We start from the raw sequence: 16,766 nt of genomic DNA on the forward strand, positions 1-16,766 counted from the left end.
ATGATGTGAAAAATGAGGTCAATTTTGTTGTCCCTGAGGTGCAAACAGTCTTCTGCATCTGGCCAGTCCTTTTCTCCGGTTCCTCTGGAGCTTTTTACAAACCTGCACCGACAAACAGACTTGGATCCTGCTCAGTGGGCTGTGTCTGGGTTTGTTTTTCTCTGCGTGGTTAAGGTGCAGTGAAAATATCAACAGTTAAAACACCAGGAGTGTAAAGAACTGTGCTCATTTCACTGTTAGCTTTGAGTTGCCACCTCCTTCCTCTTCTTAAATGTGCAAAAATAATGATTTTCCAGGCCTTTTTTTTGGCATGTAGCCCATATACCCTGCCCCCCTCCCCATTCTCCCAAATAAGACAAAAGTCGGCTCAGAAAAAAAAAGGTCCCACACTAATACACGCTCTAATATTTGATTGTAGCGCCTTTAGCTTTGATTGCAGAACATTCGCAGGGATTGTTTCAATAAGCTTTTGCAACACAGAGTCACACAGAAAGCTCCATGCTGATCCGGGTGCATTTCAAACGCACAGGATAAATGAGCCTTGTGCATTGTTTGTGAATGGCTTGGGTAACCTGACTAGGGTGCAGCACCCGGGGGATCCATCTCCTCTCGAGACCTTGAGTAAGAGTTTGTCGCTGGTGGGAGAAAATTTGAATTGTAGGATTCTGGGTGGAAGATGCATTCAAAACAACATTGTACTGCGGTAAAGGCTTGATGTCTCACGCTGTGGTCAATGTTGAATGTTCTCCATCTAAGATCTAATCTAATGTACAGACCAAAGTTGCCCCATGTGATGCTTATTTGATGATGTTTTGTAAAGTAGCTAGTAGTTGATAAAGGGCTAAGGACGGTAGACATGTGCACGCGCATGTGCAGACGTTTCAAATCTTTAGGGCCCGTTTTCTCAAAATGAGGTTTTCATTCAAACTCACCTCATGTTGATGTGTTTTTGGTCATTTACCACCAATTGGAAAAAAGATCTCGGTCTCCCGTAGATTATTAATGAGTGACGGACGCTGCTCGCAAACAACACGTGACCACAAATAAATGATTCTGATTGCTCGGGTTCGTTTGGCAGCAGCGGCCCAGACTGATATCCTGATAAACTGATCAAATATAAACTTTATACGGCTTGTTTTTCATATTCATGTCAGTAATCTGAAGTAAAGTTTTAAACCAATATCTAAATGATAATATTTCCCCTATTCACTTGCAGTGTCTCGCCTCAAAAGCATGATTTAAGACGGTTTATTACCCCGGTAGCTCGACATTAGGACGATCTCGCTGCTCCCTGCGGTCCCTTCGACTTAATTATACTGAATAATACATGCATTTTACCGTCGCGCTGTGGTTTCGAGTGCGTGTTGAAATGCCCGGGTTATCCGAGGCGACGGCCATACAATTCCGCAAAGGTATAAAAATGAAAAACGGCGTGTGAAACTAAGTAACGGATTCCCCCGGGCGCAGTGTCGAGCGAGCTCTACCTCCGCTGACCCTGGAAACAATCAAAAGGGAAGATATCCTTCCTCGCATAGAAACGAGGCGTTCCGGAACACGGCGTGACTTTGAAGTGCGGCCTTGTGCGGAAAGTCGTTTAGTTTGTGGCGTTTTTCTTTTTTTTTTCCTCTTTGTGTGTGTCGAAGGCTGCAGTCAAACGCCGGCGGCCGCAATGGGATTATGTTCCGCCAGGGGGATTTATTTAATAGTTATCTGCACACGCTAATCTATTCTAATATCTATATGGGACTAGCACGTTAATGTACATTTTATTTCATTACTACTGATTTGTAGCAACAATTCAAAATGTGTCAATGCTCATCTGATCATCCGTGACCTACATACTTTCTGCTGAAGCACATAACCCAAGCGTTCTAAAGAATATTATAAGATTTTTTGCCTTTGTATTATTATTGTATATATATGATGTAATATTATTCTCTTTTCCAGAAGTCGTGTTGAAATGGTTCTATCAAATATTTCAATAATATCAAATCATTCTTCGTTTTTTTTAAATATCGCAATGTCTCTCATAGCATTTGGCAGCCTTTTTACTTAATACATTATTATCAAGCGGTCGAAATGAGTTTCCTTCGCAGGGTGGCTGGGCGCACCCTTCGAGATCGGGTGAGGAGCTCAGTTACCCGGGAGGAGCTCGGAGTAGAGTCGCTGCTCCTGAGGTGGCTCGGGCATCTGTTTCGGATGCCTCCTGGTCGCCTCCCACGGGAGATGCTCCAGGCATGTCCTAGTGGGACAAGGCCTCGAGGAAGACTAACATAGGAATAAAAAAAGTACCGTTAAGGCACTGGTACTGAAAAGCAGGTATCGTTAAAGTAGTGGTATAGAAAAAAACGAACGGTACCCAGCCCTACACGCTGGTGGGACTATGTCTCCGAGCTGGCCTGGTGTCGCCTCGGGGTCCCCCCAGAACAGCTGGAGGAGGTGTGTGTGAATCGGGAAGTTTGGGCATCTCTGCTGAGACTGCTGCCCCCGCGACCCGGCCCCGGATAAAGCGGAAGAAAATGGATGGCTGGATTATTATCATAACAGGGGAAATGCAAAGTTTAAACTATTTTTGTTAGCTCCATGTGTGTTCCATTCAAAGTTTTCTTAGCCTATAGTTCTGAAATACAGCAGGTCCAAAAGCTTGAGGAGGTGAGATGCAATAGTTGATCCAGGAGGTGACGAGACTGTGGACAAGGATGGTGGTGATGTGAGGGGTGAGAAAGTCGGAAATGAGAGACGTTGCGCAGGTGGAAGTAAGCAGACCGGGTGATGCCATCGATGTGAGACTTAAAAGAGAATGTACTGTCGAGGATGACCCCCAGACTCTTAACCTGAGGGGCGGGAGGGACAATTGAGTTGTTGATGGAAATGGAAAAAACTGTAACAAATGGAGAGAGTGGAGGAGGTGCCCAAGAATCACAATGTTTATCTGAAAAATTACAATTTGGTGTCGCCCCAGTGGTTATATAATACTGTACCTTGATGTAAAGTCTCAACACAAAGCTCTGACCTCTAACCTTTGTCCTCTCTCTCTCTCTCTCTCTCTCTCCCCAGTCTGCGGTCCGAACATCGACATCCGTAATGACCTGGCCGAGCTGCACCGCCTGGAGAACTGCACCGTGGTGGAGGGCTTCCTGCAAATCCTGCTCATCTCCAACGTCAACCTGGAGGAACTGCGCTCGCTCAGCCTGCCCAAACTCACCCTCATCACCGACTTCCTCCTGCTGTTCCGCGTGTCGGGCCTGACCACCCTCAGCACCCTGTTCCCCAACCTGACGGTCATCCGCGGGCGCAACCTCTTCTACAACTACGCCCTGGTGATCTACGAGATGACCAGCCTGAAGGACATCGGGCTGTACAACCTGCGGAACATCACGCGGGGGGCCATCCGTGTGGAGAAGAACAACGAGCTGTGCTACCTGGACTCCGTGGACTGGTCGCAAATCATGGACGCGGACAGCAACAACATCATCAACGGGAATAAGGAGTCGAAGGAGTGCGATAACGTGTGCCCGGGCGTCATGGAGGACAGCCCGATGTGCAGGAGGACGGATTTTAACGATAACTTCAGATACCGGTGCTGGACCTCCAACCACTGTCAGAAAGGTAGGGGGAAAATATACAGTGTGGTCAGACATTTTGGGAATTTATTCTGCATCCTTAATGTAAACCAGGGGTGTCCAAACTACGGACATATTCAATTAAAAAGCATAGTTAACATTTTAGTGAATTTGCTAACTTTAATACAATAGAGGTGAAGTTATATATCTGACCTCTACTGAGTGCGGCCCAGTTGTTTGTATATTGAAGTCCGTGGAGTTAATATAAAACGTTTGACACCCCTGATGTAAACTATAGGGGAGAAAACAAGACCTTGCGGGCGTCCGTAATCTTCCACAGGTAACACTGTGATGTAATAATAGCTGGCATTAGGGGTGGGGGCGAAAGGAAAATTGTATATACATGCCTTTCAGTCCCGTGACTGTTATGGCCGCCATCTTGGAGACATCTGGCTAGTATATACCGTATCAAAATTTACTAAATGAAGTCAAGATAATACATCGGAAAATAGATGACCAGATGAGCGGAGCTGATACTTAAAGAAAACTAAAAATCTAAGATTGTATCCTTGTATCCAACTATATGGAGAGTTACTGACAGCGCTTAAAAGCAGCAAAGCCCTAGAGAACATTTCTGGACATTAGCTACAACTGCTGAAGCGCTACAAGTGGTACAAACCTCTCTGAGAGAAACCTCTGAGCCACACTCCAGACATCCTTGAACATGTGAGCAGTCACTGTGGTTCTTTTTAACGTAGGTTCGTAGATGTGAGCCATACATGCTAACCGTGGTAGAATGCTAATGTCTTGAGCACCTTAAACACTGACTTAGGCTGAGGCTCTGTTGACATGACAAACTGTAAAAATCACAGAGAAAGGTTTTCTATTTCCTCTTCATTTAGTCTGAGGAGTGGAAGACGATCTTCGGTAAATCCTGCTGCATAGTTGGACTAACAGCCTACATCTTTGCCCTATAAACACAACCACATGCTGGTTTGTTTACGTAAACGTGTGGTCTCTGGGGCAGTCTTTGTACAGTTATCTTCTTGAGCAATGATCACAAACAAAGTCAGTCGTCTTTAATTTCCATCAATGAGTAGAGTTATTGTTACGGCCTTAACTGTGCGTTACATCATTACAAACGCAACCTATTCCTATTACTAATCATGGCACTGAAACTAGACCCCTATATCATATAGAAAAACAAAATGTCTGACCAGGCTAAGGAGTGTTTTTTATGCTGGTTTGTGCTTGTTTGAGCATTGTGACATTCTGCTTAGTAAATAGTGTGGACAGCTTGTGGCTTTGCGCTAGTGAATAGCATTGTAGGCTCTTCCTACAAGGAGCTTGACTTAATACGGTCTGTACATGTTGTTGTTATGTAAGCTGATTGGTTGCTTTTGGAGAGCCTTTAAATGTATTTGAAAAGATTGAAGTAATTGAAGTAGCGGCTTGGAAACCTACCCAAGAAAATGATGTTTGTTTTCACCTGGTTGTCTAGTTAGGACATAGCGTTGGTTGTTGACTCACAGTAGCCTCTTCATAGGTTTCCGTAGGGTGAAGTGTTTAGGCGCCTTGTATTTGCCTATAGGAACACGTGTGTTTACCATACATCGCGCTCGGAAGCCATCAGAAGCAGGCAGGACTGGTTCGCTCCCGTTTGAGACTCTTTTGAACATTAACGGCTTTCCTCGTGGTCACCGAACAGAACTGGCCATGACTTGGTTGCGTCGCCCGAGCTTTACGAAAGTGTCGCCTCAATCGATTCGCAATACAGCGCACAGAAAGATTGCAATCTGATTTTTTTTTTTCCTCCTCCTCAAAATCGTGCAGCCCAAATCCGAAGGCGGGTGGAGTGGGAGAAGGCATGTTGTTGTGCCTTTTTTAAACCCACTAAGAGCACATCCTTCATTACTTTTAAGTCACAAACAAAGGCAGCGATTACTTTTAGGGCGGATCTGGAACATTGGATATATTTACCTTTATAATCCGTCCCAGCCTTGGTATACACTCCTCCTTGTTTACTATCCATTTAGACCTTTACCAGAGGAATGTGTTTTGTATTATGTTGCCATACCCTCTTCCGGAAGGAGCTGCTTTCCCCCTCCCCTCTTTTTAACTTTCAGCTGAAATCCTGACTCAGGACATGCTCCGTTCTTTGACTTGTTTTCGTCAAAGCCCTGATGAGTCTCTCTCTTTCTCTCCCTTTCTTTCTTTTCTTTTTTTCTCTCTCTTTCTCTCTCGCTCTCTCTCTCTTCTTCCCTCCTGCTGCATAATTGCCTTGTTTTTCTCCACTACAGATGTTCCTTCAAGGGCAGGCAGTGGTTTTCTCCTCAATAGTCTCCTCTCTTTAATTACGCTACACGACATGTCTGCTGCGCGCACTACTAACTCCTGCCTCCGGGGGCTTCCTGTCTTCACACAGCAACAACAAACACCAGTCCACTCCCCCTTCCCGCTCCCTCCTACCTCCTACTCACCGCCTCCTACTTCCTACCTTCTGCCTCCCACAGAAACGGTGGAAAAGCATTCTGCGCAGACGGCTTCAAACCCAGACGTTCGCTCTCTCGGATTCGGCAGTTATTTGCCTTTTATGTGTCATTTAGTCCGATCTGAGTCAATGGTAGACTCAGTTTAAAACCCGATTTGATCTTGTTCTCGGCCTGTTGCTACTTGGAAAGTCACATAGTTTAAGCGATAGTACTTGGAAGCTAAGGAACTGAATGTAAGCATTGAACTCAGACACTGCCTTTACATATTGCTTGCGATCTTAAATAAAATGTCCAAATGTCTGTACGTTCAGTAATAATTTTTAAAGGGACTATACGGAGTTTAAAAATGTTAAAATTATGTATTTCCCTCTCCCTACATGTTCCAGCCATGTCCTAATGTGTAGAATGAGCCCAGACCTGTTCACCACAACTGCCTCTAAAATCATTAACTGTCACTCAAAAAGGTTTTAATTCGGGTCCGAAGTGCCGTCATGCATGAGTTTAATATAGAAGCTGCAGTGACATGAATGACCTGGGATGGCAGTAGTGAGTATAAAATGGCCAACTTGAATCTTTTCTATCACCTTTTGTTAAACAACATTATTTCCGTTACTTGATCAGGCAAAAACAAAATATTCTTACTTTCAATGTTGGCATGTCAGTGCTTCAGTTAAAGGGACGGGGAAACGGATAGAAAACAAACCATTACTGCAAATACAGTAGAAAGTTACATCTACAGTGAAATTGCCAGAGAAAAAAAAAGTTACATTAGATGTTTTTCCAAAGTTGTGCAGGTCTAGAAGCCGTTCTCGTTCCATCAGGTGATGCCTCTTTTGTAGATGGCAGCCATAACTGTGATGTTTATCGCTGGATAGTAAACAATGAGAGACTACCATACTGACTAAGATAAGATTACGGTCTTGTTTATCGTATGGTTTATGAAGGGCGCCTGGTGTGAATAAAAATGGGAGCTGCTTATAGTTGTGCAGACCAGTTTTCTGATCATCGCATCTATTGTCTTTTTATTTATTTTTTATCCAGCACATTTTTAAGACAGGGATGTGTGTATTTTGATACTGCTATACTGCACAACAGAATATCAGGTCTCTTTCTTCTTCACATCCAGCCCAATGCTTTTCACACCAGTGACCGTCCATCAGGAGCTCATTAATCTTGAAACATTGATTCATTTGTGCGAGAGCCTGCTCAAACCCTGAACCTCTACAGACCAAAACCTGACCCTCCACTGTAATAAGGAGATGTCCTCTGTCAGTTGTTGTCGGGTTCCTCCTCCCTCCGTCTTCGCCTCTACGTTTCGAGGGTGATATCAGAGCGGGCTGTCAGACTGTTTACCCCTGTCTCTCATCACTGCAGCAGCAGCAGCTAACAGTGCGTTTGGCCCGCTCTATTTAGACTCTGACATCTCTGAACTGTGCAGGGGATTCCAAGTGTCCGTCTACTGCAAGGGAACTGTTTAGGGTTTGAATATAAGCATCTAGATAACCTCCAAGGAAAGAACAAATGGAAAGGCCCAGGCAGTCACTTCGGATGCTCGTGACCCTCGCTGAAAAACAGCTCCTTCATTAGAAAAATGTTTATGTAGTAATCGTAATCGTGTGCGTGCAATTTCACACTTACGAAATACGAGACCTGACGGTGGGACAAAAACAACAAGTATTTTCCCAGCTGTTCTCATCTCACTGGCGTCTGAAGGCTCTCCCTGTTTCACTGCATCCTTTTGAAGGCCTGAGTCATGCCCAGAGCACATGGCTACTTAACATGTGTTTAGATTAGAAGACGTACTTTAGCTCCCGATTTAAAGAGTTCTGACTTGACATGGAAGCAAAGCAAAGGTAATTCTTTCCTTGCAATGATTATGTTTTATAGCAGGCACAGATCCTCCTCAGCGAATGTATTTATAAGCTGCTTTCGGTGTTTGCATTAGCGATTATCCCATTTATTTCTTACGGAACCAAGGTTACTGGCTGTGCTATACAGAGATGGTTTTGCCGTACAGCATGACCCAATATGACAAACAGCCATTAAAATTAGCGACCAAGTGACTGAGTGATACAGGCACACGCTTTTTGGGAGCGTTCCTCAGGTACGAGCTAGGTTTTTCAGTTCTACTTCACGGTGCTTTTCCACTGTGATTCCCCAGTTCTGGCTCATTTACACTGATGTTTATGTCCCAACTTCCGGTCTCTGTCCCGTGTTGGTACATGCGCAGCTCGCCTCAATGTTGGCCTAGCGTGTATTTAGAAAGAGAGCTTATATCCTGTGTCTCGGTGGGGCAGGGTTGCCAGATTTTCAAGCCTTGTTGAAGGTGGGGGAAAAAAACGCCCATGGTATTGTCTATGTAAAATAGGCCATATTTGACTTGTTTCTTGAGACAAATCTATATCTCAAATCCAAGGCGCTGCTTTTTCAGTGAAAGCTCTGTAAAAAAGAAGTAAAATACGGATTATAGGGCGTTTTTTTAATCATCTTGAATATAAAGGGAGGATTTGGCTGCTTTGAACTGGCAACCCCGCGATCAGGTGTCAATTTATGGAAGATGGATATAAATTTTGTTGATCCCTAAGGAAATTGTAATATTGTCGGCTGCTCTCATTCACACATAATAAATAAATTACTAAAATACAGTAAAAATCAGTACGAATTTAAAAAAGACAACACATCAACACGTACAAGTTACTTACACTCAAAGTAACTTTAAACGTAGACTTTTTACGCCTGTTCCGGTTCACAAGCAGCTTGTCGACTGTAAAATGTATTTCAAACCGGGTATATTTCAGTTAAATGTATTGAAATCATCAGGAGCACCGGGCTGGAGGACTGGCCTCTTGTGCATGTGTAGGAGGACTTTGCAAACTCAAAGGCTCCACGCGGTTTTGCAAATCAAACTTCCTTTGGTTTTGAAACTGAAAAAGTCCAGTAGACGGGAATGTTTGTGGACCCGTGGACCCTGTGTGCGGGTGCATTTGTGCGTGCTGCGGAATGCGCCCGCCCCTTTAAGTACAGAAGGTATAAATTCCAACGCGCTTAGTCACTGTGCGGGGGGGATAAAGAGGGGAAACACAGGCCAAGCTATAGGCTCCACATGCACGGGCTGATGGCGCTAATGCTGTTAGCTTCAGCGCTCCGCTGTGTTAAATCCACGGACTTTTCTCCTTTCACCAAAAAAAAAAAAAGTGCGATACAGTAAAATCGGGACAGTTTTAAATACAGCTGCACAATGTATTGCCAAGTTGTTGTTATTGCTGAAGATGGCGCAATATCCACGGCTAGCTACTTCCAATGTTAGCCTTGTTTCTGTCCGAATTAGTACAAAGTTGTTTTGCATCGATTAAGAGTTTTGTTTTGATTTATTGGGATATACAGTTATTTCTGCAATATTCTAATATGCTAGTTGTTGAATATTGGCATTTTTCCCCCTCATTTCATACAACCCTAGTTTTAAAGGGGCTTAGATGCAGTGTTAATTTTGACGACATATTTTATTTTAGTTTTAGTCTTAGTCTTTTGTCTAAAATGTAATTTAATTTTAGTCAAGATTTAGTCAAAATTTTTTGTCTAGTTTTAGTCGACTAAAATTGCATGTCAATTTAGTCGACTAAAATTAAGACTAATTTAGTCGACTTATATTTATAATATTCATTATAATCATATTTAATCTTGCTCCTCTGCTTCATGGAGCTGCTCCACATGAATAAAGCTCAGACCTGTTCATTTGGCAGTGAATTTAAATGATATGAGGCTTTTTCAGACGGTCAATAGAAGTTTGGATGATTTTAGTCTCTCCTTTTCATTTTTATTTACTCTTATTTTAGTCGACTAAAATATCTGGACATTTTAGCCATAGTTTTAGTCTCATGAAAAACTTTTAATTTAGTTTTAGTCCAATTTTAGTCGGCAAAAATAGCACTTTGACTAAAATTAAGACTAAATATTTTAGTCGACAAAATTAACACTGCTTAGATGCAGGTTAGCCATTTTATGCTCACTACTGCCACCTCAGGTCATACGTGTAACTGCACCTTCTATATTAAGCTCGTGCAGGATTTTAGAGGCAGTTGTGGTGAACAGGTCTGGGCTCATTCTACACATTAGGGCATTTTTGGAACAATGCCCTAATGGGGGAGGAAAATACATAATTTTAGCATTTATTAAACTCTGTATAGTCCCTTTAAATGCAGTGGTGTTTTGCAAATTGTGCAAAATCACTAGAGTCTCCCATCCGACCGAGATTGACGTGCAAAAGTTGTAATTGTCCTAATTTATTTCTATTTTAGCCTCGTTTTGGTGCTGATTCAGTCTCGCTTTGATGTAATTGTTTGAAAAAGGATTTGTGTTTTAAAGTCGCGTCGAAACGGTTTAGTCAAAATACCGTAAAAATATCCTTGTTGCAAACTCGCCTGCCCTAGATATTGCCAGGTTTTCTCTGTCGCTTTCTAACCCACTTTGTCTCCTCTCCGGTGTTTCTTCTTCCCAGGCCGCTCGGAAGCTCTTAAACGTTAATAGCAGTCCTCCGTGTCCCGGGGTGTGTGGGTGTTGTGTTGGTGGTGGTGGGGGGCAGGAAGCAGGAGTGCAGTGTGGAGAGACTGGCTGTGTCCGGAGGCATACTCACATCCGCCCCCCACCCCCCTACCCTTCCCTCCATTCTACACACAGACACGTGGGCACGCTGCCAGGGCTGTTCACTCATGCCACTGTCCCACCAGTGGACTGCCAAACACGGGCTCATCGGGGCTGGGGGCTGTGGGAAAGTGGAGCATGGCAGTTACTACGTGATCTGAGAATATGCAAAACACTGTAGTACTTTGTTTTGAGCTTGTGGTTTACTTTACTGGGCTCATTTGCATCCGTCGTCCCACACTCGCGCTCTCAAACGTTGTACATGTTTTTGTGATCGAGGAATCCAAGGTACCTACGCGAGCATGGGGAGAACATACAAGCCCCACACAGAGTCCGCTCCGAGGACCGAACCCGGGACCTTAAAGTGAGTCTGGAAGTCGAAATGTTTTGCAAATTTTATAAAATGTGCAGATGAAAGTCTAGTATCCTCCTGCGTTGACCAATGAGACGAGCTTTTCCTGTGAACCAGCCTGTCAGGTCCAATCAGGAGGGAGGGGAGGAGCTGTATCTGTTCCTGCTCTCCTCATTTTGCAAACCAAGAAGGGCTTTCTGGTTAAAGTTCTAGTCAAATTTCACGACCTCTCCTCACTTTGCAAACTTACAGACTATCACTTTAAGCCTTAGGAACGCTATTATTTTATTATTATATGGGAAATTGTAACTTCCAAGGGCCATTTCGCAAAAAGCTTTTTTCCCATATTGTAGCAACATGAAAGGCACCAGCAGACGTTATATTTTTCAGTCTCATACTTCTCTCTATACACTCTCTGAACCATTTTTCAACATCTGATTACTACAGTCCTTGGAGACCATTTGGGAACCAGCAAGCCTAGCGAATGTAGTGAGTGAGTGACTGGTTGGTGGTGGTCGGAAGGTCTACCCCAGTAAACAGTTTAAACCTGGCTCCATCAGTCATTCAGATTGGGTCAATTTTGGACATTTTTTGAAAGCATCAAATGACAAATAACTTGAAATACTTTGTTTTTCCTCATTTATGTCTGTAATCTACTGCAAAAATTTCAAATCGCTGAATTAAGTTACATTTTATCCCTGATCAAAGGCACCTGCAGTTGTTTTGGTTGTTTTACAATGGCCTCCAAAAAAAGTCATTAAATGGTATCTTTGGTAGGTAGTACATTTACATTGATAAGTAGCACAAAGTGTACTTTGAACTTGTGCTACTTATATTATACTCCTACCCCTGCCTGCAGCGAACAATTATTTTGATAATCAATTTATAAGATAAGATGGTACTTTATTGATCTCACAGATGGAGAAATTGCATATTATCTACCGATTATTATTATCTACATTATCTACCGATTATTTTCACGATTAATCGATTAATCGCTTGGCTGTGAAAGATGCATGGAAATTGTATTTTTTCAAGTTTTTGACCACATAAAGCTAAAGTGGCGCCGCTTGAGGACATGTTGATGGAGTAAACTTAAAGTAAACATTTGTAGGAGGCTCTTTGTGCTAATTCTGCTTTCTAATTGGACGAGGCAAAGACAGATATTTATGAAATTTACAATGTACAAAACACTGCAGACCCTCACTTTAAAAATAAAGTAGGTTTTCATCCAAAATACATAATTGTCATGTCATTTTTGCTCTATTTTAGTCTGTGTTCACTAGAAAACGATTAATCGATTACTGAAATAGTTGACAACTATTTTCGTATTCGATTAGTTGTCGATTAATCGATTAGTTGTTTCAGCCCTACTCCTACCCCTGCCTGCAGAGGGTCAGGCCAATTCAAAATCCAGGTCATAGTCTAAAATCTGAATCCTGTTCCCAACAGAATGTTTACGAACCACAATTATGCGTGTTATGTCCACTTTCTCCCGCGAGCCCGCTCTGCCGCAGTAGTAAACAGAGTTGTGTGCGTTCCTCCGTCCCCCCCGAGCCCCTCTGCCCTCTGCCGTATTTCTCTCATCCAGGTCACATACATAAATGTCAGTGTGGCGCAGCAGTTAGCCGGCCATATTAGCAAAGCCTCAGGGTGAAAACAGAGAGCTCCTCACAGGCTGGGGGAACCCGAGCCCGGCCCCTCTTCTGACCCGGGAGAACTGCTTGGACACAAATAGTTTTTCTGCCCAATTGGTTTTACGGGTTGGAAGGAATTCTGAGCGTTGTTTGACAGACTTTGGAGTTGGATTTTGCTCACCGATCCAAAGGTCAGCGGTGGGGCTTGTCAAGTTTTGTAAAGCAATAACAAATCGGTTCGAAAACGCTTTCAGATGCACCCGATTTTCGCCCCCCCCGCTTTCATATCGGTTTTCTCATTGGCTTCTCGAATCGTCCCGACTCAATGAAGTGTTTTTGTTAATGGGGAAGTGCTTGTGAATAAACGGTGGGTTTGGAATGGGCGAGGAGGAGGCTGCGTTCCATTCAAGCTGCCCTGCTGTGGACACTTGTCTCCTTGTCCACTGACGGGGTTTGTCTCACTCCCCTACAAAGGGCCCTCTCTCGTCCCCGTGCCCTTCTCTCGACTCCAAGGACAACAGTGCCGCTGTATTGAGCTCATTCCTACAGTTAGGTGGCTCGGGCTGGGTGCCGTTAAACAATACCTGTTTGGTATATTTTTTAACACAATGTTTGCCCTGTTTTTCTTATTTTTGCACACATATTTTCTTGTTTTTCCCATTTTTTTCCCATTTTTATTGCTAATATTTCACAAGTTTCCCCCCATTTTCCACAGTTTATTCCCTGCACTTATTCTTCCGAAAGAATCTCCCACTTTTACCCCATTTTTCATCACATTATTGTTTTGTTTTCTGGTTCTAGACGACAAATATTCATATATCCAAAAAAGTATCAGGTATCCCGTATCGGTATCATTAAAGTACCTGTATCGAGCCCTATAGTTGTCACAGAAAATGAATTAAGAGAGCACTAAAAACCCCACCTTTTGTGACAGGTAGGATTTGGGAAGTGTTTAGAATCCCAGACCCGTGGTGATCCGGTTACATCACCAAAACAACGCCGCCAGCACTGTGCCCGTCTCCCGGGCTCACCTCGGCTCACCCTGTGTGCCGCCACGCTGTCCTAATACTCTAATGTTCCGCCCGGTCAAAGCCTATTTAACAGAGGAGCTCCAGGGACCGGTCAAAATCAAAGAGGGAGCATGTTCTCCCAAATTGACCCGTTTGAGCTTTTAACCATGATATTTGGTGGAACTATTTTGCCGAAGACGGTTCAGAGAAAGATGATTAATAAGCTAATGCGCTATTCTCTCGGGAGCTAATACGGTTTGCCTTGGAAACAGTTTATTCCCACATTGAAATATACAGCTGAATAACTCTGTTCACTGCAGAGGCATGGTTGGTAATACATCTAAAACACTACGGCTGTTGGTTTCTTTTCCTACAGCTATTTCAATTCATTCTGTATTTCCTAGACTTTGTTGCATGAAAGGTAGAATCCTCTGCGTCTTTATATCCCATAAGCCTGTGCTCAAAGTTCTGTGCTCAAAGTGTGTTCATCAAGTGAGCCATTGTAGCTAACTCTGGCATATTTACACGGACTTTAAAGGTGCATTAGGCAACTTTATGTGGAAAAAAAGTTGATGTTTGTGCTTATTTGACCTTGCTGTGACCCAGTGGCTGTATGAGTGGTCACCATGGCGCCTTTACTGTCCATCACAGTGGTCTCTAAGATGCTCCAGGATCAATTGTTCGGAAAGTTTCCACTGCTGACGGACCCTCTCCCAGAAAACCTACAAAACAAATGATCCTGTGTTGTAGAGACCACTGGGATCGTAAGTAAAAGCACCATGCTGACCACTCAAACAGGCGCTGTGCCACTACAAGGTCAAATCCGGACAAATATCAACCTTTTTTCTCACATAGCAAGTTGCATAATGCACCTTTAAGGCCTTATGCTAATTAAAATGCACAGTACCATCTTCAATAGATCAATAAGTCGTGGTCCTACACAGGCTTGTTAGCATGCTGTTAGCTAATAGGGAAAGGTTAAAGAGGGCATTCCAGGCTAATTTAAAAAGCAAACCAGCTCGGTCTCTCCCTTCTACTGTCATTTCAATATAGACATTCTTTCAAATCGCAAATAGTAGCACAACTTTTTATGATATTTTGACTTTAAAGGTGCATTATGCAACTTTTTATGCAATTTTTAAAAAAAGTATATTAGTGCGTATTTGATCTTATTGTGACCCAGCGGCTGCATCAATTGTTTCGTAGGTTTTCTCATGAGAGACTGTGAAAACCTTCCAAACAATTGACCCTGGAGCGTCCTAGAGACCACTGTGATGGAAAGTAAAGGCGCCATGCTGACCACTCATACAGCCGCTGGGTCACTACAAAGTCAAACACACACAAATATCAACTTTTTTTCCACATAAAAGTTGCATAATGCACCTTTAATGCTAGTAGTTGATGCTAACAGGCGCAAATGCTTAACATGTCGCTGACACAACTAGGGATAAGGTAACCCCAGCTGTGCGTGGCTGACGTATGTGATCATGAACAGGTTTTGTCGCCGAGTGCTTTCAGTCCGAGCGTCTCCCCTGTAATTTCCTAACGCTCTTTGATCTTGTCGCCGAGCTAACGTTTGAACACTGAAGCAGACGCGCTAACGCCGGCGACACGCTGAGGCCTGCCGGATCCGTCGTCTCCTCATGTGCACAATCTACACAAACGCGCTAACCCGCTCCCCGCCGCATCTGTGAACCATCTTCACGTAAACAGCATGGTCTCGCCTTTCGCCCGGACTTTTACAGCAGCGGCGCTCAAAGTTCAGGCCGCGCCGATGGACAAATTAGCCCCTTACACGTCGGATCCGGGACGTCTTCTCGGGAACCGCGACACAGAGAAGACAGAGCGGCAGTGTTCGCGTGAACTCGGTGAACTTCAGCAGCTATTCTGGCACAGCAGGCTCCGCTCTGAGAAGTTCTGACTCGTTTTAGATTTATGTGGGCTACTTATCGGACATCAGTTACTTCAAGGTATTTCTGCTTGGTTTCATAAGAACTTACAGTATGCGGGTCCACTCAAGTAAAAGTAAAACATAAATAAAAGTAAAATAAGTATATGGAATAGTCACTCAGATGGTGTTTAAGCGGCCAGACGAAATACTACACTAAAATACTGAAAAGTGTTCTAATTCATGTCTTGTATAACTGAATGAAAGCACGTGAAGTAAAATAGCAAATTTCCAAATATTGTGCTGCGACGTCTAGGTCAATCTATTATCAGCTATTGTTAAAGAGGGGGTATTCTGCTTTTTTTAATCACATAGCACCAGTCTATAGCACACTACAATGATGATGAAACCTTCTGTTGGTCTGTAACTGCAGTAAATTAGAATAACTGCCATGTATAAAATTGCTTGAAATAGGCCTTTGTCTCTTTAAGAACCTCTGACCCTTTCCGACACGCCCCCTCCACACGCTGTCTGTGGCATCAGTGGGGAGGGGGTTCTGCTGAGGAGCAGTGGTTGGTTACTCGGCTGGTGACGAAAGCTCCGCGGCGTCTCCAGGAGGTGGGGGCGTTCCTAGGAGGACTCAGGCAAACCTATCCCTAAAATGGCCGCCATCAGAGTTTTGACAGATTACTCAAAAATGCGTGAATGTGCCAAGGCAACACTTCAGGCATGTTTTTAATGAGGGAATGACATAATAACATGATGCTTGAAAAAGTCGATTTTGCACAATACCCCCCCTTTAAAGCCACTCTGCGGAAAGTTCCACAAGAGCCGTAGCTGATGTGAAACCCAAAGCCTAAACATAACATGGCAGTGATACCGAGCGTGCCCCTCAGTGCTCAGGTGGGCGCAAACATTGCTATTTTTTGCCGCGGCTTATGAAAACGAAAGCATTTGGAAGAGGACCAAGCCTCATGTTTGGCTCCCTGTAGCAACGCAAAACAACAACACCTTCTCCATGGAGACGAGCCGGCGATGTCCCACTCCCAGCATAGTGTCAGGTTCGAGAGAGGCGAGTATGGACACGTCATTGAAGATTATTGACCCAAACGCATTTAATGAAATGAATGTTTTTGTATTTGTACCTTTCAGTGAACCGGGAGCCGTTGTTTTGGCTTTGTTTTCC

The 16,766-nt window shown here is 43.7% G+C and overlaps 1 protein-coding gene across 1 annotated transcript in view; it reads left to right on the forward strand.

Moving 5' to 3' along the window:
• The window catches only part of igf1ra (insulin-like growth factor 1a receptor), a 125,899-nt gene that overhangs the window by 17,790 nt on the left and 91,343 nt on the right, over nucleotides 1-16,766 (forward strand). The window contains exon 2 of the mRNA XM_079567383.1: nucleotides 3,058-3,609. Coding sequence (XP_079423509.1) covers nucleotides 3,058-3,609 — 552 coding nt within the window. The remainder of the gene's footprint in view (nucleotides 1-3,057; nucleotides 3,610-16,766) is intronic.

This window comes from Gobius niger, assembly GCF_951799975.1.
Source record: "Gobius niger genome assembly, chromosome: 12".
In the NCBI taxonomy this organism is placed as follows: domain Eukaryota; kingdom Metazoa; phylum Chordata; class Actinopteri; order Gobiiformes; family Gobiidae; genus Gobius; species Gobius niger.